This window comes from Staurois parvus, unplaced genomic scaffold (genome assembly GCF_062004578.1).
Source record: "Staurois parvus isolate SC_StPar_1 unplaced genomic scaffold, SC_StPar_1.0 ptg000251l, whole genome shotgun sequence".
NCBI lineage: Eukaryota > Metazoa > Chordata > Amphibia > Anura > Ranidae > Staurois > Staurois parvus.
The window spans coordinates 2,123,311-2,146,908 of NW_028318047.1; the positions used below are offsets into that span (position 1 = coordinate 2,123,311).

The window sequence follows — 23,598 nt, forward strand, 5'->3', positions numbered from 1 at the left end:
ATTGGATTGTGAACTCGTGCAACTTCACTGTAAGTTGGACAATTGCCGCATCGGATTAGATGTGACAGTGGTGTTGGCCCCCAGTAACATTGGGTGCAATTTGCCATGCAGAGAGCAAGCTGCTGGCCATGCCAATCACATGACAAGTCACATCCAGGGTGTGCAATTTCAGGTGCGATTTGTGCATTGACATCGTACCTGATATTGGATATAATGAATGTGAGTGTATTAACATACACCATTTGTTGCAGCGAGAGTTCAAAGGTATTTGAGAATTGTGGCCATTTATTAGCAATTTAACATCTAGACTCAAATAGAAATCGCAATGCTACACACAATTGAAAACACAACTAGTTAGTAATTCTCTAGAAAACACAGTAAAATTGGCAACTTAAAGAGTAATTTTCAATTGCATATAGTGTGAGCGAAGCAGGAAAATCAACAAAGGAAATAAATCTTTGAAGGCGTGCGGTACCTGCCTGCTGGGATAAGGGTCTGCTATGCATTTGGGGGAAAAATGCACGCCAGGATTTGTGACAAGTTTGATGTGTGGATTCACCAACCAAGTCTTTTCTCTCTCGTTCACTCTTCTGAATGTCTCTCTTTATCACTCTTCAGTATGTATCTCTTGCTCACTCTTCTTTGTCTCACTGGCTCGCTCTTCTCTCTCGCTCACTCTTCTGAATGTCTCTCTTTATCACTCTTCATATGTATCTCTCGCTCACTCTTCTTCGTCTCACTCTTCTCTCTCTCTGTCAGCTCTTTGCTTGCCAAATCCTTCACAAAAGTGGGTGGAGTGTAAACCATCATTATCAAATAATTCAGGCCCTTATCTTATCCCATTGTATGACATTCACATAAGGTGCAGCTTTGAAGGTGTTTCAACAGACAAGGCCTCATTCTAATTCACATTTTAGGGATCATTTAGACAGAATGCAAAGATGTTGCCAGAACATGTATGTGAAGACAGCCACACACGGAGATCATGCTACTACCTCGCCGGGGTTGGGATTCGAACCGACAACCCTAGAGTTGTAAGGCAGCAGTGCTAACCACTAATCCACGGAGCTACATTGCTAACCCAGCCTGTATTTCTGTGCTGTGAATCAATCCTAGGTCCCTGGGCATGGTCAGTTTAACTAGCCAGATATCTCCAATGTGACACAAATGTTGTGCTATGTTGCCAATTCAGATGTATGTTGGTTCTATGTATCCCAATACAAAGGATTGCAATACTAATACAGGCGTACCTCGGTTTACCAACGCCTCAGGGAACGTCATATTTGGGGTACAAATGTCAAACCATTTCAGTTAATTGGTCTGTTTACAAATGTTTGAATAATTTGGTATGGGCATGTGGCCTGGTATGGTTCAGGAGGGGGGGAGGCACTCGCTCGTCGTCGTCCCCCCCTTTCCTGACCTGCCGGGCTGCATGCTCGGATAAGTATGTGTTATGGATTTAGGGGGGTACCCCACGCTGTTTTTTATTTAATTTCAGCGTGGAGTTACCCCTTAACATCCATACGAGACCCGAAGGGCTTAGTATGGATGGGAGGGGGGACCCCACGCCAGTTATTTAAAGAACTGTTTATAAATCACTGCAATACTTTGACATTCAACTGTCAGTGGGGAACTCCGCCGACAGCTGAAACATGAGCGCTGCATTGGTTTTCATTACTAAAATGCTGCATGAGTTGATAACATAACTCATGCGGGATTGTAGGAGCGACAGCCATGAGTTAATGTTTCATCTGTCAGCGGGGTTCCCCACTGACAGCTGAATGTAAAATAATTCCCTTTATTGTATAAATAATAAAAAAAAAGCGTGGGGTCCCCCCTCCCATCTGTACCAAGCCCTTCGGATCTGGTATGAATATTAAGGGGGAACTCCACGCTGGAATTAAAAAAAAAACCAGCGTGGGTCCCCCTCAATATCCATACCAGACCTTTATCCGAGCATGCAGCCCGGCAGGTCAGGAAAGGGGGGGGGGGACGAGCGAGCGCCCCCCCCCTCCTGAACCATACCAGGCCACATGCCCTCAACATGGGGGGGGTGCTTTGGGGCAGGGGGGGCTCCCCCCCCAAAGCACCTTGTCCCCATGTTGATGAGGACAAGGGCCTCTTCCCCACAACCCTGGCCGGTGGTTGTGGGGGTCTGCGGGCGGGGGGCTTATCAGAATCTGGAAGCCCCCTTTAACAAGGGGGCCCCCAGATCCCGGTCCCCCCCCCTACGTGAATGATTCCGCGGTACACGGTCCGCAGACTCATTCACAAAAAAACTAAGTGTGGTGTAAAAAAAACACAGTACAGGGTCTTTGACAAGTCCTTTATTAAAACAATGTCCCCCGAAGTAGATCCAACGTCAATCGCGGCGGCGGCGACCCGAAAAAAGGTAAAAAAAAAAAGGTTCCGCTCCCGTCCGAGGCTTCCAGCCTAGTGAAGAAAAGCCTAGCTGACAGTTCTTATATAGGTATGGGCGGGGCCAGCCGGGGACATCATCCCAGTGACCCGCCCCATGTCACATGCTTGCTGTTCCCGGCTGGCCCCGCCCCATACCTATATAAGAACTGTCAGCTAGGCTTTTCTTCACTAGGCTAGAAGCCTTGGACGGGAGCGGAACCTTTTTTTTTTTTTTCCTTTTTTCGGGTCGCCGCCGCCGCGATTGACGTTAGATCTACTTCGGGGGACATTGTTTTAATAAAGGACTTGTCAAAGACCCTGTACTGTGTTTTTTTTACACCACACTTAGTTTTTTTGTGAATGAGTCTGCGGACCGTGTACCGCGGAATCATTCACGTAGGGGGGGGGGGCCGGGATCTGGGGGCCCCCTTGTTAAAGGGGGCTTCCAGATTCTGATAAGCCCCCCGCCCGCAGACCCCCACAACCACCGGCCAGGGTTGTGGGGAAGAGGCCCTTGTCCTCATCAACATGGGGACAAGGTGCTTTGGGGGGGGGAGCCCCTCTGCCCCAAAGCACCCCCCCATGTTGAGGGCATGTGGCCTGGTATGGTTCAGGAGGGGGGGGGTGCTCACTCGTCCCCCCCCCCCTTCCCTGACCTGCCGGGCTGCATGCTCGGATAAGGGTCTGGTATGGATATTGAGGGGGACCCACGCTGTTTTTTTTTTTTATTTTCGACGTGGAGTTCCCCCTTAATATCCATACCAGATCCGAAGGGCTTGGTACAGATGGGAGGGGGGACCCCACGCTGTTTTTTATTATTATTTATGCTATAAAGGGAATTATTTTACATTCAGCTGTCAGTGGGGAACCCCGCTGACAGCTGAAACATTAACACATGGCTGTCGCTTCTAAAATCCCGCATGAGTTATGTTATCAACTCATGCGGCGTTTTAGTAGTGAAAACCAATGCAGCGCTCATGTTTCAGCTGTCGGCGGAGTTCCCCACTGACAGTTGAATGTCAAAGTATTGCGGGGAATTAGAAACTGTTTTTTAAATAACTGGCGTGGGGTCCCCCCTCCCATCTGTACCAAGCCCTTCGGATCTGGTATGGATATTAAGGGGGAACTCCACGCTGAAATTAAAAATAAAAACAGCGTGGGTCCCCCTCAATATCCATACCGACCCTTATCCGAGCATGCAGCCCGGCAGGTCAGGAAAGGGGGGGGGACGAGCGAGCGCCCCCCCCCCTCCTGAACCATACCAGGCCACATGCCCTCAACATGGGGGGGGTGCTTTGGGGCAGGGGGGGCTCCCCCCCCCAAAGCACCTTGTCCCCATGTTGATGAGGACAAGGGCCTCTTCCCCACAACCCTGGCCGGTGGTTGTGGGGGTCTGCGGGCGGGGGGCTTATCAGAATCTGGAAGCCCCCTTTAACAAGGGGGCCCCCAGATCCCGGTCCCCCCCCCCCTACGTGAATGATTCTGCGGTACACGGTCCGCAGACTCATTCACAAAAAAACTAAGTGTGGTGTAAAAAAAACACAGTACAGGGTCTTTGACAAGTCCTTTATTAAAACAATGTCCCCCGAAGTAGATCCAACGTCAATCGCGGCGGCGGCGACCCGAAAAAAGGAAAAAAAAAAAAAGGTTCCGCTCCCGTCCGAGGCTTCCAGCCTAGTGAAGAAAAGCCTAGCTGACAGTTCTTATATAGGTATGGGCGGGGCCAGCCGGGAACAGCAAGCATGTGACATGGGGCGGGTCACTGGGATGATGTCCCCGGCTGGCCCCGCCCATACCTATATAAGAACTGTCAGCTAGGCTTTTCTTCACTAGGCTGGAAGCCTCGGACGGGAGCGGAACCTTTTTTTTTTTTCCTTTTTTCGGGTCGCCGCCGCCGCGATTGACGTTGGATCTACTTCGGGGGACATTGTTTTAATAAAGGACTTGTCAAAGACCCTGTACTGTGTTTTTTTTACACCACACTTAGTTTTTTTGTGAATGAGTCTGTGGACCGTGTACCGCAGAATCATTCACGTAGGGGGGGGGACCGGGATCTGGGGGCCCCCTTGTTAAAGGGGGCTTCCAGATTCTGATAAGCCCCCCGCCCGCAGACCCCCACAACCACCGGCCAGGGTTGTGGGGAAGAGGCCCTTGTCCTCATCAACATGGGGACAAGGTGCTTTGGGGGGGGGAGCCCCCCTGCCCCAAAGCACCCCCCCCATGTTGAGGGCATGTGGCCTGGTATGGTTCAGGAGGGGGGGGCGCTCGCTCGTCCCCCCCCCCCTTTCCTGACCTGCCGGGCTGCATGCTCGGATAAAGGTCTGGTATGGATATTGAGGGGGACCCACGCTGTTTTTTTTTTAAATTTCAGCATGGAGTTCCCCCTTAATATCCATACCAGACCTGAAGGGCTTGGTATGGATGAGAGGGGGGACCCACGCTGTTTTTTTTTTTTTTTTTTTTTATTGCGGACCTTTATTTTTACATTCAGCTTTCAAAATAAATTTTATCTAGACCTTCAAAATAAGTAAAATCATAACAGAAATAATTATAAAGGATAAGAAACAAAAATATAATCACTAAAACGAAGGAAATCTAATTAGATTACATGAAGATATGCTTAATGCTGTTTATTAAACACAGTAGTCGCGACCGAGTGCCGGCTGTCAGAGGAATCCACAATCAGATTCACTATTAGTCAGTGGCTAAAAAGCAAACGCCCATGGCAGAGGACTAAAAGGTGTTCTGCACATGCTCAGTTCTATCTGCCAAAGACACTGCACGGGCATCTAGATTTTTACTGTGTCGATTTCCTTGAGAAAAACGATTTTTAACACATTCTTAATTTTTTTGGAAATAGCAGATATTGTTTAAAGTGAAGTCCTGATATTTGGCAAAGCAAATTTCTAAGTGAACATGTCTCTACAGTGATTTTTCATGGTGTTAGACGTGCTTCTTAGCAAGTCTGCTTTTGTGAGTCTGATTCCGGGCGTGTGTCTTTTTGTGAATTAGATTGGGCGTCTGCTTATGGGCTCTGCTCAATAGTGAATTAGGTTGCAGGGTCAAAAATGGACGGACGCCCATGAAAATTGGGCTTAAGCCCATAAATATGCGCCCACGCCCAATAGTGAATCAGGGCCTATAAGTCTCTTCAGCAGTCAGCACTTCCAGGAATGTCAGATCCCGTTTACCTTGCTGTGCAGTGATGTGGGTAGCAGAGGCTGAAACCACAGTGCATGATGAGGAATACACATCTGACACCCCTTCAAAGTGTCAAATGCTAAAGTGACTGAAGCTGCAGCGATAGAACAAAGAAAAGGTAAGGGACATGGGCCACCAGGGATGCCACTGAATGTGGCCAGCTTTGTAACTGAAGGTCCGTGCCAAGGAAGGAGTAAAAGTCTGCAAAAGCCAGAGCAACCATCCAATCCACTGACCAGTTACATGGCTTTGCAGACTACAGTGCAAAAAAATAATAAATGAGCATTTTTTCTTTTGTTAATATGGGTGCCTTTTATTTTTGCAAAAGGTGGAATTCTCTTTTTAAAGGTGCATGGTCCTATATTGTCATCCTGATCCTGGATTTTAGGTAGATAATCTCTGACCAGAAGCCAGTAGGAAGTACGGGAGTTAAGACTTTTCAAATTTCACTGGCAGCATGGTTGTTCCAGGACAATGTCTCACTAGATAGAGAAACCGTAACAGCAGCCTTCAATTTTAACCTCAAGCCAGCAGTGGTAGCTCCCATAATTTTTGTTCTCACCTGTTTCCTTTAATATAGGTTTACCATTTCTCATTGAATAAATGTTCACTAAATGAAGGCTGTTTATATTTGACTGAAGATTTTTTGCAGCTGTTAAAATCAGACACTGTTAGCAGTATTAATCTGAAACTGTTCAGATAATCAAATGAGTCTAAATAGGCTGCATATCATCAAATCGTTTTCATCTCCAGTGAGCATATAGATACCACCTTCAAAGGCTGACTGCAGGTAAAGCTGGACATGAAATAAACTTCCAAATAAGATCTAGATGAAATGACAGGATATGCTTTGATTTAATGGAAATCTAAAGTCTGAGACTTTGCTGCTATTTTTGTGTAATTGAGGAAAATGATTCTGTTGTTGCAGTTTTCAAGTACTTTATTAAATAAAGCTTTAGATGGCATTGTTTGATGGTTGTTGGTGTTGAAGAGTTGTGATTGAGGCCTTACAAGAGTGTAGGGCTGTGCGGTCTGTCTATATAACCACCGTCTTTCATTGCGTTAGACAAGTTACATTTTTATTAATTACACTAGAATTTATTTTTTACATTTTTTCCTTTGAAGGATAAAAATGGTACATGTGGAAAATAGGTGGTGGAGTAAATTGCATAAAATGTGAAGTGAATGGTACCATACAAAAATGAGGGGTGGATGCTATTGTAGTCTCAATATATCTTAACTAATTTGAGTATGTTTTTAAATTGTCTGTGTCTTGTTGTGGAGGTATTCCCTCACCTCCTATACTGGTGACCGCATTGTCACTGTGGCAGGAAGAAGAAATCTTCAATGAAGGCACCAGAGATCAATAAAATACAATTTAGTGGAGGTTCTGGTCTTCCCTTCTTCTACTTTAATTTTTTTAATATATTTTTTAATGTTTTAATTGCTATTTGTTAAAAGAGAAGTTCACCTTTTTACAAAAAATAATAAATGCCCATTTTTTGCAGGTAAAAAAACTGCATTTATTATCTTTTGTTTCTGGAGCCTCTAAAGCATTGCACCACTCCGCTCGTAACATTTTACACCCTGAATAAGGTTGGAACATGTAACATGTTATGAAAGGTGATCCTTTAAAGCAAAAGTTCCTTGCAAAGAAAAAGTAAACGGTTACCTCTCTTGCAACCTGTAACACTGACCATTGCTCTAATTCAGACATTGTCCACTAAACCCTCCTCTTTATTTACAGGAATTTCTTTGTGGCAATTAGGGAAACTTAGACTAAATTGATTTGTTCAAAATATATTCACAGTCACTTACATTTAGAGGCTGTAAAAACTGCCTGCTCTTTGTCTGCCAGTGCAGCATCCCTGAACGTCCGGTTTGGGAGCGCACACTGTATGCACTAGTCATGTCATATGACCTCCAATGTCAGGGCTACAATTCTAAATTATTGGTCTTGGGGGCTCCTGGCAAAGTAATTGGGTGGGTTGGCTTGCAGTCTTGGGTTGCAGAGCTGCCTGTGTTTTTTTAGCTATGGAGCCAGCAAATAGGTGCAGACTTGTAAAGGTGACTATGGGAGGGGTTCAAGGCAGTGTAGCCACACTGAAAATGGACCATCCTGTGTTTCCATCTTCCACAACTGAATACCAGGGAGTGACCAGCTTTAAAAAAAGAAACCACAAATCGTGATAGCTCTAAAGTCTCAAGTGGTTACACTTGAAGTCATGTTTTGATCATGTCTGGATGGTTTAGTTGGATCCTTAACCTAGAACAAGTTTGACAAGATGCTCTAAAACAAATATTAAGTTTAGGTGTCCTAACACTTTCGGGATAGGTGCTTGATTACACAAGTTGCTTATTAGGTTGTAAAGAGAAGACCAGATTTACCTGCCTTGCTATGGCAGCTTCCATATGTCATCTTGGCAAATTCCATTCAAATGAGGTATGCATTAGACACGTTAAATGCCAGTGCTAGGAAAATTTTTAAAAATCCAACCTTACAGTGGGGTCCTCTGCACTGTAAGGGTTAATTGATTGTTTAGGTTAGGGGCAGATGATTAGGAAGTAAATATTTACCTTACTTCTCGCTTCAGCAGTCTCCCTCCGGCGAAGCAACTGGTCCCCTGCAGCTGATCTGTAAGCTGCAACCGGCTTCAGCCTCCTCAGTGTACCATACAGGGTCGATGTCCTGTATTATACATAACACGAAGGCTCTGCCCCCAGACTGGAGCTGAGGGCAGAGGATGGGAGTGTTGAAGCAGGAAGAGGGGTAAGTGATAGTGCCACTTGTGAAACTCCTTTGGCATACCAAGCTGTTAACCCTGGCAGTGGAGCGGGCTTCACTGCAAGGATGTTTAATGTTCCTGAAGTTGGGCTTTAAGGTAAACTGAGATGCAGATGAGTCCATAGAGGAGGATAAGAGTTGTCCATTACTTGCAGTTGGAAACATTATTATTCAGATTGGAGGTGGAAAAGTAGCATGGATTTTGTAGAACTACAGGCTCAAAAGGGTATTCTGTCTACTTATTACTTATAGCATGGCAGGAGTGGGACAGATCATAAATGTAGGTGTGTTGGTGTACAAATCTTTGGCACTAAAACCCATGTTTGGTGTGTGTTTAGCTGTAAGGCTGGAGTCTTGACCTTCTGTGGGTTCTTCCAGGGCATTACAGGTATAACAAACCTAAGCAGATGTAGAACATTGTGACAAAAAAATAACTACAGCTGGTGCATAACTTCCAAATTTCACATTTATATGTGGGGTACATGCTATAAGAAAATTGGAAAAAAAATTCCGTATGAGAAAGGATCTTTCAATTTTTGTATAGTATGCACACAACTTTCGACATCCAGATTTTCCAAATTAAAATTTGTGAAGGAACAAACCCCAAACTCTCTCGTACATGAACAGAACTAATGATTTTCGTGCAAAAAAATATCGGGTACGAAAGACTGCACATGGTCAGAAACAATAAAAAACAATATGCGCTACAACGTTTCTATGTGGGGGGAAAAAACACCTTTGTTGTTCAAGAATTTTAATACAATTGGTACCATCCTGTGGTTTGACTTGCTGTGAAACATCGAGGAAAACCGGACGATCGTTTGCCTAATTTTCTTATAATGTGTACCGAGCTTTATTTTAAAATCTAAAGGCTACTGCTCATTTGCAGTTCAGTACCTTAGAACTGGCAAATGCTTCTATGAAAACGGTTAACAAGAAATGTGTTTTCCACCTTACAAGGCCATTCGTATTTATACCAATAGCTTTAACCGTTGTCCGCTTTCTGAATAAAATGTAATGTATTTTAAGGAAAACCTTGTACTCCAATAATACCAGCCAACTATCATGACAGTCCAGCTCTACTGTATTCATAAACAGTAAAAGAGGCTGTGTGTAATACCTTTTCTGCAGAAAACGCTGTTTTGGGCTTAAGTAATGACACAGGATTATTACTGCGCTTGCTAGATAGACCTTCCAGCAGTGATAACTGATCACTGCCTCTGCCTGAACACTAATCCCCTTTATGGCACAGATGGAAATGAGCCAGATGTTGAGTACAGGTCCTCTTTAAATATTTGTCTCCAAAATGCTTTTATATATATATATATGATTAGTATATTTTGATGAATGTGGAAAAATTCTTAACATTCTATTTTTTGTCCTTTTTACAGTGCTGGTCCTAAGGGAGACAACATATATGAATGGAGGTCAACGATTCTCGGACCCCCAGGATCTGTATATGAGGGAGGAGTATTTTTTTTGGATATCACGTTTTCTTCTGATTATCCTTTTAAGCCACCAAAGGTAAATCCTGAATGCTGCATTATTATTTGATCAATGTTTATCTTGCTGTCTTGTAGTCTCTGTGTAAAGTGATCTTATCTCTTAAAGCATTCTTCTACTCTAGCAGCCTTCTGAAATACGAATATAGTAAATTATTACCTTAAGTGTTACTAAACCCACAACAGTAAAACCAGTCTGTGTATGCAGTAAAGCATGCTTGTTATACTCTGTGGAACCTAAGGGGTTAGTCCTCTGCATTATGTAAAAATGCTGTTTGATCCTGACTTCTCTGATCCTCCCCTTCCAGTGCCCCCATTTTATCTCCTGATAAGACACATGTATGGAGACACATGCTCTGCACATGCTCATTTTAGTGTGTATTGCTAGAGAGGTTTTTTTCCTTAGGAGAGTGCATGTGGTCAGAACAGAGCCAATCAGCACTGACCAGACAGAGGTCAGGGGTTCTGCATCCTCTTACAGCAGAAAGCAAACTCCTATAAACTTTAACTGATGCTTTTCTGAACACTGATAGAAGTCACAAGACTGCTCTAACTGATCATGAGAAAAGGTGTTTATCAGTTTATATTTACTAAAATAATTACATTTCCATGTAGTGTGTACTGTGGGAGACCTCATAGTGAATACAAGGTCCTGGGTTTAGTAACACTTTAACTCATAACTCATAGGCAACATTCTTCATCCAATGAAAAAACTTGGTTAATACAAAGTTTATTTTGTATGCTTCCAACAGAAGGCTGTGCCTTTTCATTCCTCCAATTTTCCCGTTTAACTAAGCCAGCATATTTTCAGCTGTAAATTTAAAAGCCAAAGGTTTTAAGGAACTATGAAAATCTCCATAATAACAGCCCCGTGTCTTGGATCAGTAACACTGGAATTCATATTGCCAGCAATACTAAAACTGGCTGTGGGAGACAAATCTAGAAGCATGGGATAAGACTTTAGTATTTTTAAATCTAGAACAGCTAGAAATAATATGACACTTAATGCAATTTAGAGTTAGAATGAAAACGTATTTGTACAGCCATATTTGGGGTCGTAATGTGTTCCAAGTTGCTGTTATTTAAATGTGCCTGTTCTCTTTGCTTCTTATGGGAAGGATTTAGCTGCTGCTTGTAGGACACACTGAAACTCCAATTTAAAATACTAAAGCTGAAAACGTTTCTTTAAATTAATGCATTTCTTGCATTAAGGTAAAAAACAGTCCCTATTTCTCTGACACCCCCACTTCCCTGTGTGAAGGGGAAGAGAGGAGAGATTAGATCCAGTGCTGTGCACAGCTGCATCCCTTCTCCCCTCTTTTCCTCCTCACACAGAACTTGAGCAGCAGCAGGAGCCAATGGCTCCTACTGCTCTCAGCCCTGCCCCCACTTTCTCCTCACTGCATTTGATTAAGTCCCTCTCTGTAAGTCTGTGGCACGGGACACACAGCTCAGGAGCGCGGAGACATTGTGTGCCACCATAGCAAATGGCTTGCTATGGGGACACACAAAGAAGAGGAGCCAAGATCTCCAGCAGGGGACCTGAGAAGAGGAAGATTGGGTCCGCTCTGTGCACTACCACTGCACAGAGCAGGTGAGTAGAACATGTTTGTTTTTATTTTAATTTAAAAATGACTTTAGTAGGACATTAAGGTTAATGTATCTCTTTAAGAAAAAGTTGTCTACCTATCTTGGTTAAAATTGTGCATTACTAAAAACTTGCCACCAGTCTGGCTGATTTGTGGATATAAAACACTGTGTGGAACTGTTCCCTTTACTATAGAGGGAAGGGGGACAATTGCTCAGTGAGTATTATTTGGAATGTCAAAAAAGTTGTGCATTTGACATTTTTATTACTCCTGATTTTCAGGACCCCATTCACACCAGGGTGTATGTTTTGGTTTACCCAAAGTGTGACAACACTCAAGATTCCTATTCTATTAAGTGGTGCCTGTTCACACTTGATCATCCTGCAGCCTTCTGTTGTACAAAAAAGTACATGATCTTTAGGTGCTTTAACATCAAAACAGAATGATGATTGCAGTGCTCAGAGTGGTTGGTTCAAATTGTTTTTTCAATTATTGAGATAACTATGGCGGACTTAAGACTTGCCAAAGACTGTGGCATAGATTTCATGGCTAAAAGATGTCCCCAGCCTCAAAAAGATTGCTAATCTTGCTCTCAGCTTTTGCAGAATTGTAATTTTGTTTGTGCGCCATGTCAAAATGTTTTTTTTTTCTATTGTAATTACTTCAGGCTGCTCACAAGAGATTTACCCACATATAATGCATTTACCAAGCTTGGAAGTGCCTACAACACACCCTATATGCAGTTTGTCTCGAAGAGGACTGATAGTGGTGGTGTGATTAAACCTCCTGAAATACACCCAAATTTCAGACCGTAAGACAGCATACTGTAGTTATCCATATGAAAGGACAGTAGCCTGAACTTTGATATAGTGGGAAAAATATGCTTCGGTAAAGTGTTTGGAAGCAAGCCATGGGTGCCCTGCTGTTCCTCTCCTATTCATTATTAAAACATATGGAGTAAAATGAACCCATTTGAAGTGACAGCATGCTGCTTGGGCACAAAAACATAACTTGCACCTAAAAATAGGAACTCATTGGCCAGTGTTGTGACTTTTGAGCTTTTAATGGCAGTTGTATTACTTCTGGCATATAAATATGGCCCAGAATATGCACCAAAAGTTAGTCACATCATGGAGACTTGTTGGGGACTGAATAACCCTGAGCCCAATTTGATAATGTTCCAATTCCAAATTTCACAATATTCCAGATTTTACAAAGTTGAAATTCCTTTTGAACTATATGCTCAACAGTAACACACTTTTTTTTTCCAGGTTACGTTCCGCACCAGAATCTATCACTGTAATATCAACAGCCAAGGAGTAATCTGCTTGGATATTCTGAAGGACAACTGGAGTCCAGCACTGACTATATCAAAAGTTTTGCTATCTATTTGTTCCCTTCTGACAGACTGTAACCCTGGTACGTATACTTATCGTGTACTTATCATGAACTTCTCAAGGGTTTGCTGAAATCCAGATTTGTGTATACCAGTGATCAGTGAAGTTACTGTTGTGAGCAAATTTGGTTTGGAGATATTTGATTAGGAACTGACGACCTAATCTTCATCCTTCTAAGTACAGCACACCAATGTTCTTGGAGGTTTTTTGGGGGGGTGTTTGTTATTTAAGGCAACGTAATAGCTGTTTTATGGACCCAGATAGTTGTTTTTGTTAAGGACAGAAAGAACCTAAGATTTTCTTGTATGCTTTTATTTGAAATACTGGTTTTAATTGTGTACTGTTTGATTATTGGAGGGAATAGATCTAGCTCTAGCACATGATATTCTTTGTAATTTTTTTTTCCTCTGATGCTGATTCATGCCCCAATCTCATTGACAGCTGTAGTACGCTAACATCAGTTTAGCAAAACAGCTAAAAAATGCTCAGATTCCATATTGAATTATGTTGCTGCCTTATAAAGCTGTTTAAGACTTCAAGCATACAGAATAGAAAACGTTCATGTCATGTTAATGCTAAAGTTACAAATGTAGCGCCAATAATGTTTGTTTGTTAGCTTAGTCTAGGGCTCATGAATAGTGTGGATTTTTACAATGGTAATAACATTTTTGTTTTTTAAATGGAAAATTAAATGAGTAGGCTTACAGACGTGGCATTGAATTTACAGGTTAGCGTTGCATCTTGCTTGCGGTAAATGCTCTTGGCTAGCTGGCAGAGTATGCTGGTTAAAGGAAAGCTCAAATCAAGAAAAAAAAAATCACCAGTAAATCTATATCGTGTTGTGGAAAGTTGATTTCTTAAAAAAATATGCCAATTCTAGCCAAAACTTGAAGTTTTAAATCTTAAGTTTAATTTGTGTATATTTGTCTTCCCCTAGTTCCACCTTCCAACCTCATAAACATGCTAATTAGAATTTTAAATAAAGCCTTTCTATTTTCATTACAAACCTTATTTTAAACTCAGCGATGCCTTCACTAGGTCTTTGTGCTTCTCTATGTAATGCAGGCAGATTATAACTAGCAAGAAAGGCCAGCAGGATGCTTTACTAGCAACACAGGAGTGCCAGTGTGAATGAAGCATTAGGCTTCATTCACACTGATTCTCCTGCATTTAGCTTTTCAAAAGCAGAAGTAATCTGGGAAATAAAAATAACGTGCATTGTTTCTAGATCACATTTTCTTGTATCTAGATGTTCCTGATTTAGTATGTTTAACTGTGTTTTAGATGTGTTTACTCATGTTTTAAAGTGTCTAAGTGGATCCTAGACGCACAGATTTCTATTTTGAACAAATACAGCTAAACTGACTACACCTATTAGCATAATTGAAAAATCATTACGTGCAATTATATGCATTTAGAAATGCCTAATCTGGGGTAGACCTACCTAACCTGTGGCAGTATTGGCCGCTCAGCTACAGCTTGTGGCTAGAGGCCTGACTCAATCCTTTAATCCTGATATGCCCTGTACTGATTCTACCAGTAGAACTGTTCTGTATTATACAAAAGATTGATATTTCTGGAATCTCTGTTGTTTAGCAAATCCAATAAGTCATTTCCAACTTGCGTCCTGTTACAGAAGATATGGAATAAAGCTAAACAGCCTCAACAGGTATCGGGCTGCATCTCCTACAGTCCTATCTGGTGCAATAATACATATATGGAAGTGGCTAAATTATCATATGGAGCTAAATGGATGACCTATGGAGTCGTGAACTTGCGTCCATATATTTTCTGGTGGCTCACGGCTCTTTTTCAAAACTATGTTCCAAATTCTCTATCCTTGAGCATATGTATTTCCTATATTTGCAACCCCAGCATGCTGTACAGGCTCAGGGCTGATCGACTGACTGGATGCAATTTTCTATCTAGATTTTTTTTTTTTTTATTTCATGTGCAATACTGAAACCTTCCAAGGCTTTATTTCCCATTTTGCTTATTTTTAATTTATTATAGTACTTATATAGCGCCATCAGTTTACGCAACACTTTACATATATATTGCACATTCACATCAGTCTCTAACCTTCAAGGGGCATACAATCTAAGGTCCCTAATGCATACATTCATGCATACACATACTAGGGCCAATTTAAACAGGATCCAATTAACCTACCAGCATGTCTTCGGAGTGTGGGAGGAAACCAGAGGAAACCCACGCAAGCACAGGGAGAACAGAAAAACTCCAGGCAGGTGGTTCCGCGGTTGGGATTCAAACCAACGACCCTAGTACTGCCAAGCGGAAGTGCTAACCATTTAGCCACGGTGCTGTCCACCATTTTATGCCCAATTGGTTTTCTAAAAGATTTCCCATCTAATGCGGTGAAGCATTGGGAGAAAGATGTGGGATCTTTGGAGGGGGACCAGTGGGAGGTGGCCTTACAAGCTGTTAAGCAATGGTATCTCAATGTTATGCATAGACTTTCCTTGTTGTACATAATCCTGCGGTCCCACTATAATTTTGCAGAACTATTTAAAATGAGGCACCGGATGATTCAAAATGTGGCAGATGTTGCAGGGATCAGGGGAACCTAATGCATTTACTCTGGATCTGCCCCAAATTACACATGTATTGGGCAGGGGTGGTAGACACCTTTTAAAGTGTTCCACGCTACTGCTCAGATAGAGCCTAAGCAATGTATATCGGGTATTTTAGAATCCCTTTCTGTGCAAGAGTTGACTAAAACTCTTTCTAGGGCACTATTGCAAGCTCACAAACATATTCAACTTCGTTGGAAGTCGGAGGCACCCCCCACCGTTAAACAGTGGATAGGAAATATAGGAGAAATGCTTATGAAGGAAAGCCTTCTTTACCAATATAGTGGATGTCCCAACAAATTTAAAAAACTTTCGGCACCTTGCCTTGACACTCTTGGTTTCTGCCCTCCTAGATTTAGCTTTTGGTAGAATAACTACTGATGGGGTGACGATGGTCATAGCCCACTTTTGTTGGACTAAACCATTCAGTTCACATTCTTCTTGACTAATATTTCCACAAAAGTATCAAAGGGATAGCAACAGGAACGTAAGGGTCACTTTATTCACCTCAATACCAAACGCTTTTATCCCCTTCCTGCCCAGGCCAATTGTCAGATTTGAATGACAATTATTCAGTCATGCAACACTGTACCCAAATGAAATTTCTAGCATTTTTTTGAGACATTTGAGGCTTTCTTTTGGTGGTATTTAATCACCACTGGGTATTAAATGTTTTACTATATGTATTCTAAATTTTAATGTTTTCTGCTACATTTGATAAAAATAACCCAAATTAGTGTATATTATTTAGTCTGTGCGAAATAGTCTACAAATTATGGTATATACAGTATATTTAAAAATTGATCAATCCTGCTGTACGGACGGACGGCTTGTCTCATTTCTTGATGCCCTAAAATGCCAAGGCAGTAAATACCCCTCAAATGACCCCGGTGGACAGAGTGGCTGACAAATCAAACCACAGCATGTGACTGGGAGTACATCATATGACGTCCACGCAGGAAGGGAGAGTTCCCGCTCGGCTGTCAATCTGCTATAGGCTGGGTGGAAAGCAGTTAAATAATGTCTGCGTTTTGCCCTCCCTTCCTGTTGTCCAACACCTTTCATATAGAAAGTAAGGAAAAATTTTCCTAACAAGATTTTTTTACAAGAAGAAATGTTAATAGGAAAAAGCTTTGGCTAGAACTGGATTTTAAAGGAAGTCTGTACTGTAAGTATGAAGGCTGCCATGCTGACTCAAAACTCTAGTATAGCCATCTCAATCAGGAGTAAGCAACTTCGCACCCAGCTGTGGTGAAACTACAAATCCCATCATGCCTCTGCTTTTAGAGCCTTGACTGTGGCTGTCAGAGTCCTGCAATACCCTATGGAGCTTGTAGTTCAATACAGCTGAAGTGCCAAGTTTGCCTGTTCCTAATCTAGGTGTTCTGACTTTCCTGATCTGCATGCTTATGCCAGGTCAAGATCTCAAAGTATTGAAAACAGGGGCAGCCTTCAAACTTGCATTTTAAGAAGGTCAGCAATGACAGCATTTCTCAGCAAAGTTTTTTTTTTTTTTAAATTCAAGTTGCCCATATACCTGCCCTAAAGGTGCAAATTCATTTACAGATGTTTTGTCATCATTGTGCAGTCATTGCCTGTGTTAATTTGGAAAGTCTACTCTTGATCAGATATACACTATGAGCAGTGGATACTCTGGGGGCTGTTTACTAAAGCTGGAGAGTGCAAAATCTGGTGAAGCTCTACATAGAAACCAGCTTCTAGGTTTTGTCACTAAAGCTTAACTGAATAAGCTGAAGTTAAAAGCTGATTGGCTACCATGTACAGCTGCACCAGATTCTGAATGCTCCAATTTTATTAAATCTCCTCCCTTGTATCCCCTCCACACATAAGCAAATAGACTCCTGTTTCTGCTGCTGGTCTAAGAGAAAATGCTAATTTCCATAATATTTTAAACAGTACATGCTGGAAAAGAAAATTGAAACCGCTATGTAGCAATTGTGAACACAGAGATGGACGCTGTCATCCATCTTGTATCTCTCTCCCTCCGATCCCCCATCCCTCTCTGTTGAGTGACACGTGGTTCCTGTGTGCTGGGTTCAAAAGTGCTCAGGCAATCAGGCCCAGTGGGACAGCTTCATGGTTATAAATTCCAAATTAGCTGGTGCCCGGGTATCTGTTGGCTTCTCAATCGGAGAGAATCGTAAAACCATAAACCAGTCCTTCACTGGGCTTCAAAGACATTCCAGCTAGCCGTAAAACAGACAACACATTTAAAACCCACTATTTCATTTATATGAAAAAGTGGGTTTTAAATGTGTTGTCTGTTTTACGGCTAGCTGGAATGTCTTTGAAGCCCAGTGAAGGACTGGTTTATGGTTTTACGATTCTCTCCGATTGAGAAGCTAACAGATACCCGGGCACCAGCTAATTTGGAATTTATAACCATGAAGCTGTCCCACTGGGCCTGATTGCCCAGTTATATATTATAACTATATATCTATAACTATATATCCGAATATATGCTTGGTTTTTATGTAATTATTTCCCATCTCCAGATATAAAATTATTCTTATATCTGGAGATGGGAAATAATTACATAAAAACCAAGCATATATTCGGATAGCTCAGTTTAATGTGAGTCATCTGATATTGTACACCCCCTAGTTGAAGTCTACAGGAGAGCAGAAAGCCATATAGTTCTAGCCATGTTTGATATCTAGACGTTCAGCAGATGATTCTGCATATTAATCTACCAGTGGATAGAATGTTACATGTACCTAGGGAAGGTTATTGCCCATGGTTTAACTTGGGAGGAATTTGGTTCTAGTCTGAGTCCCCCACCTACAACACCCCTCCTCAAATGAGGTGATTGGTTCTCTGCTGTAAAGAGACACCCTGCTGAGTTCCTAGAAAAAGGCTGTTCTGCTTGGAGCAGTAAGTTGAAGGAATGTTCCTTTTAACATCGGAACCAACTTTGGGAGACAAGGCACCCTTTTGCTCAGGACACTGGAATCTGCTTAACCCAGGACTTTTGGCAAGTACTCTACCTCCCTAAACTTCTTTCTGTTATCTCTTTGCTGTGTTATTGCTCTCTGTATTTATAATATATATATATATTGGCTACATCTTTTTCTGTAAATATTGTTATTGCACCCTTTTTGACCTTTTTAGTAATAAATCCTATTATCTGAAAAGTGTTGAACTGTTTCTAAAGCTCTTTAATGCAAACTAAGAATCCCTGTCTCTGAAGAGCGCTACTGAGTGTTTTAAACTTCTGTATATCTCTGCCTGCGGTGACAGTGGTATACAGACGATTATTCAAACATCATAGTGTTATTGCTAATATTGGCGAGTCTCCTCCTTTTCTCTACAAAAAGGTGGTGGCGGCAGTGTGAAGGGTTAATTGCGTAATTAACCTGACCCAGTAACAATCGCTCTCAGGCTGCAGGTACATAGATTGTGGTCCATTAGCTGGAAAATCTTTGTGCAGGGTGCAGCTGAGTGTGGCATTGTTACGCACGTGACAGCGCAGTTTTAGATTGGCTAGTCCTTTGGTCACGAGTTGGTGAGAAGGGCTGGGGGTCTGACGCCGCGATCGTCACATGCTATTCGATATGCTTTACATATCATTTATATAGATTTCTGACGTATTTATATTATTGCTATGCAGAATAAGGCATTTACTATTCTTATTATAATGCATTTGATTCTGGGCAGAACATTTGAGGCTGTGTCCTGAAATCAGTGGAACTTTTGATCCCACTATCTGTTACTATTTTCTTGATTTGCTGGGTTTTGAGTATAAAATGTATTTTTGCCAAATGAGCTTCAAATACTAGATCAGCAAAGCAGCACCTTGTTTTTATTAATTAACAAATACAAATAGCTTATTTGTCTTGGAAAATGTTACAACAAGCAAGAATGCTTTCCGTCATGATCATTCCTGAAACAACAGATTTGCTTCATTGAGTACACTTGCAAATTTGAATTGCATATCTTTGTTTGTGCTGTAAATTATGTTCTTGCATTCATAATTTCAGGGCAGAACAGATGGTGAAGGTTTAATTTTAAGTAATGTGTCTATTAAAATAACTATACTGCCAACTGTACATGGAGTGTTTTTAAGATCTTTCAACAGTGTTATCTGTTTTGAGTTTGAAAGGCCACTCTGTGGTTTATGTAAAAACCGAGAACATGAACAATAAAAAATAAAGGGAAGCTCCTCTCACCAGTTTTTAATGAGGAACTGAACTCTGAAAGCTGTGGCCAAAAATGACAGAGGACAAAGGGCTTGTCACCAGTATTGACGATTATCTCCCAGCAGCTAATCGTTCCCCATTACGGACTCATGCCTTGTTGTGCACTCTGTCTCTGTGCTTCATGTAAGAGCATCTAGCTGGGAGACAATTGAGCATCACAGTATTGACATCACCAAATCTTGGATCAGTGTTTCTGAGCCATTTAAAGTCAGGGCACCCTTTAAATTATGGACATTCTCAAGACACCCCATTCTAAAATGTGAAGAAATAAACAAATCGTTTTATAGAATACAGAGGCATCCATACATATAGGACGCCCAACATTGAAGGTGATTTATTATTATAAAGCAAACACACCTTTGCACACTGATACTGAATAGTATTCCAGTGTTTCTCTCCTTCCTCAGTTTCTATCGCTCGCTCAGCTAACCTAATCACAGTAACCCCAATATCCTCCTTATCAACCAGTGACTTCATCAGCTGCTAGAATGCTAGTGGGTGGCCTGCTTAGTGCCCAAGGTTGTAGTACTACACAATAAAATCCTTTTGGCTTTGTGCAGCAAAAAAGCAGTCTTGAACAACCTGCTGACTTTTTGACAATTTTTGAGCAATTTAGAGGCGATCTTTAGGCATTTTTCCAACACACACCAGAGTGCCAGAGCAACCTGGATGGAAAAGTCTGCCTTTTAATCTCACTGCAGCTATACAGCTATCAGGCTGTAGTCCCAGGAGTGCCTAGGCACACTCACATACCAAGAAGCACACTGTTTTTTTTCAGGTGGAGTTTCATACAAAATTACATTTTACAGAGTACTGATTAGGTGCAGTTAACATTTCTAAATGTTCAGTGTTAATCGATCTGTCTAAAAACTTGGAAAATTGATTATAGGAATAAAGTGCAAGCAAATGGCTTCAGATGTAATAATTAGAGTTCCAGATTCCCAAATCCAAGAGGAGTTCCAGTAGACTAATTCCAAAACCTCTCAATGCCTATAAGTATCCATCTATAGAAAATCTTAAACTCAAAAAGAGGTGCTGGAGCATTGTTTTGTTTTTATGCAAATAAAGGTAATGAAACCACCAAGGTTACATGCTGACCTCACCTTATTTATTAAATAAACTGTTGAAGTTATAATTTTATCAACCAAGATAGTCTTGTTAGATGTAGAGGTATGTTCATCGTGTAGCTTTACTACGTATTACAAAAAAAATCCATGATCTAGTTCTATGATATCTACCCTTCAGTATTTTAGCTACGTATATAAAATAGATGAAAATTAAAGATGCAATATGCAGTTATATTACTATGCTCTAAATGTGTGCAAGTACATTGGAGTGCAGATTGTACAAGCTGGGAACTGCCAGTGCCAGGGGAATGCGTTCCTCGGAGTAACCCAACAACCACAATAATTGGTTGCATGAGTTTACCAGTAGAGTGGAAATAGTAAAGTAATGTAAACTGTGGAATCTCCAGCATCATTGTCCGTTACTTTTTCAGTGGTGCAGACCTAGGTATGTACAGCACCATCTAGAACAGGGGTGTCAAACTCCATTTCATTGCAGGCCATATCCGCATTATGGTTGCCTTCAAAGGGCCAGCTGTATCTGTAAGATTAGATGTCCGGAGCACCCCACCTCCCATTACATCAGAGGTCAAGAATCCCACACCCTCCCTAACATCACCGTGCCCCCCTTTCTGGAAAGCAGAAAGTGCAGGGTCAGGAGGAGGACCAGAGGAGGAGTAGAGTCAGTTACCAGAGTCTGCTGAATGCTGAGACCAGGGGAGGCAGAGATGAGTGGGTGCTGCAGCTTCACTGAGAGGTGCAGGATTTGGCAGAGGAGTTCTATTCTCCTCTCTGCTGCGGACTGCCTAGACAAGGTGGGGGCGGAGAAGAGGGGGCACCTGCAGGAGAGATGCAAGGGCCACGTGAAATGACCTGGATTGCCGAATTCGGCCCGTGGGCCTTGTGTTTGACACCTGGGATCTAGAAGCTGGAGAGCGACAACCACAGCCCTTTCACCATGAAAATGAATGTAATGTCCAGTATGTGTATGACCTGCCAGATATCATATGCAAAGGACAAGCCACATAAGCATTCTGCATTTCAGACTATTTGTTTATGGAGTCAACATGGCTCTAGAAGTCAATCAAATACAAAGAGTAGGTTTTTTGTTCCTCCAATATTGCAGTGGTATCTTTTTTACTGTTACTTTCTTCTTTTGATTTGTTTTCTACTTTTGAGTTATTAGAAATATAACATTTCATTCCTACAATGTTCTTTGATGTCTGGTATCTGAAACGTGAAATGAACTCCCAACAAGAACAGCAACAAACCAGACATGAATGGAAGCCGTCTCTAGTGATTTATGGGCACAAGTTTCATGTTTTAGTGTAATATAAATCAGGAACAAGAAAGCTATTTTATCACTTATGTTGATTATATCTCATAATAATTCTTATTACATCATGCTCCGTGCCTCTTTTGTAAGTCACTTACCATCTATCTGTTAAGTATATACTCTGGGTAGTCTCATTGCCACACTTGTGCCTCAATAAACATGATAGTTGCTTGTTAAAGCTTGGGCCTTTGCCTTCGGTTCAATTATCTTATCCCCAGGTGCTTGGGTCAGTGTTTCTCTGATTTATTATAGAAGTATGTGCTCCATTATAATAGGACCCTGCTATCTAAATACTTCCTGAAGTGCTTTGCTTATTCTCCTGTACTCCTTCATACACATTTCCATTACCCCTACTGACTTGTAAATGTTTCACAAATATGGTTTTAATACCTAAAATACCTATTCAGATCCGTTTTGAGTTTGATTTATTATTTGCTCTTTTTCTCTTCACCCTGAACTCCCATTGACTGGAGGATTTTCACAGTGGCATTTTCTTTCTGAATTATTATACTCTTGAGATTTTTTTTTTTTACTAAAATATTCTGTTTCTTTCCCTTTTTTTTTTCAGCTGATCCCTTGGTTGGAAGCATAGCCACTCAGTATTTGACCAACAGAGCAGAGCATGACAGGATAGCCAGACAGTGGACCAAGAGATATGCCACATAAACTGTACAGTTTGGAGAAGCACAAGGCATCTGTACAATGTGCAACACATCTTTATAGCCTTTACAATACGGACTTCTGTGTATATGTTATACTGATTCTACTCTCTGCTTTTATCCTATACGGTATACTGCCCCAAGAGGTAAATGCTATCAAGAGTAGAACTTTGTAGCTGTAGATTAGTAATGTTAAAATGCCTACTTGCAAGTCTTGCTTCTTTGGGATATCAAAACGTATTTTGTGATGTACTAAGGATACCGTTCCAAACCAAATATTATAGTGCATTTTAGCCTAATTCATTATCTGTATGACGTTATTAAAGTTAGCTGTAGATTACTAGAGGATATGTCATTTGTATTAAACCCAGAAATATTTCCAATTATGTGGTACACGCTGTTGTGAAAACTGTTTTACCTTTGTCAGTTTGTACTGAAAGGATTTCCTTTATCCCTTTGTAGCTCAGAGAGCACCCAATGTATTATCCCAACACACAATAAACATGTTCCCTAAGGTGTAGTTTCTTTGCTTTCACATGTGGAGGTCAATGTACAATCGCAGTGACACAGCATCAAGTTTAATTTCAAGATTGCACTGTGAATTGATTCTTTACAGTCTCTGAGGAACTGAGTTATCTTTCTTTTTTTTCTTTCTGATTTTTCTTGTAGTTTTTTTTATCTCATTAATAGCAGCTGTAAATTGTTTTGTTCTGTTGTAAAATACTGATACTGTATGTACATATGTCTATGACTGAATTACTAAATGAAGTTTGGTTGTTGCAGAACAAAAGGTAAAAATTGATATTCTTAGCATCTGTATATGCTGGTTATTCATCCTAATCAGATATATT

General features: G+C 41.4%; 1 protein-coding gene across 1 annotated transcript in view; it reads left to right on the forward strand.

Moving 5' to 3' along the window:
* UBE2E3 (ubiquitin conjugating enzyme E2 E3) overlaps positions 1-23,261 on the forward strand; it is a 112,482-nt gene extending 89,221 nt beyond the window's left edge. The window contains exons 4-6 of the mRNA XM_089680831.1: positions 9,778-9,910; positions 12,749-12,896; positions 22,657-23,261. Of these exons, the coding sequence (XP_089536957.1) occupies positions 9,778-9,910; positions 12,749-12,896; positions 22,657-22,754 (379 nt within the window). The 3' untranslated portion in view covers positions 22,755-23,261. The remainder of the gene's footprint in view (positions 1-9,777; positions 9,911-12,748; positions 12,897-22,656) is intronic.
* Positions 23,262-23,598: the final 337 nt, after the last annotated feature.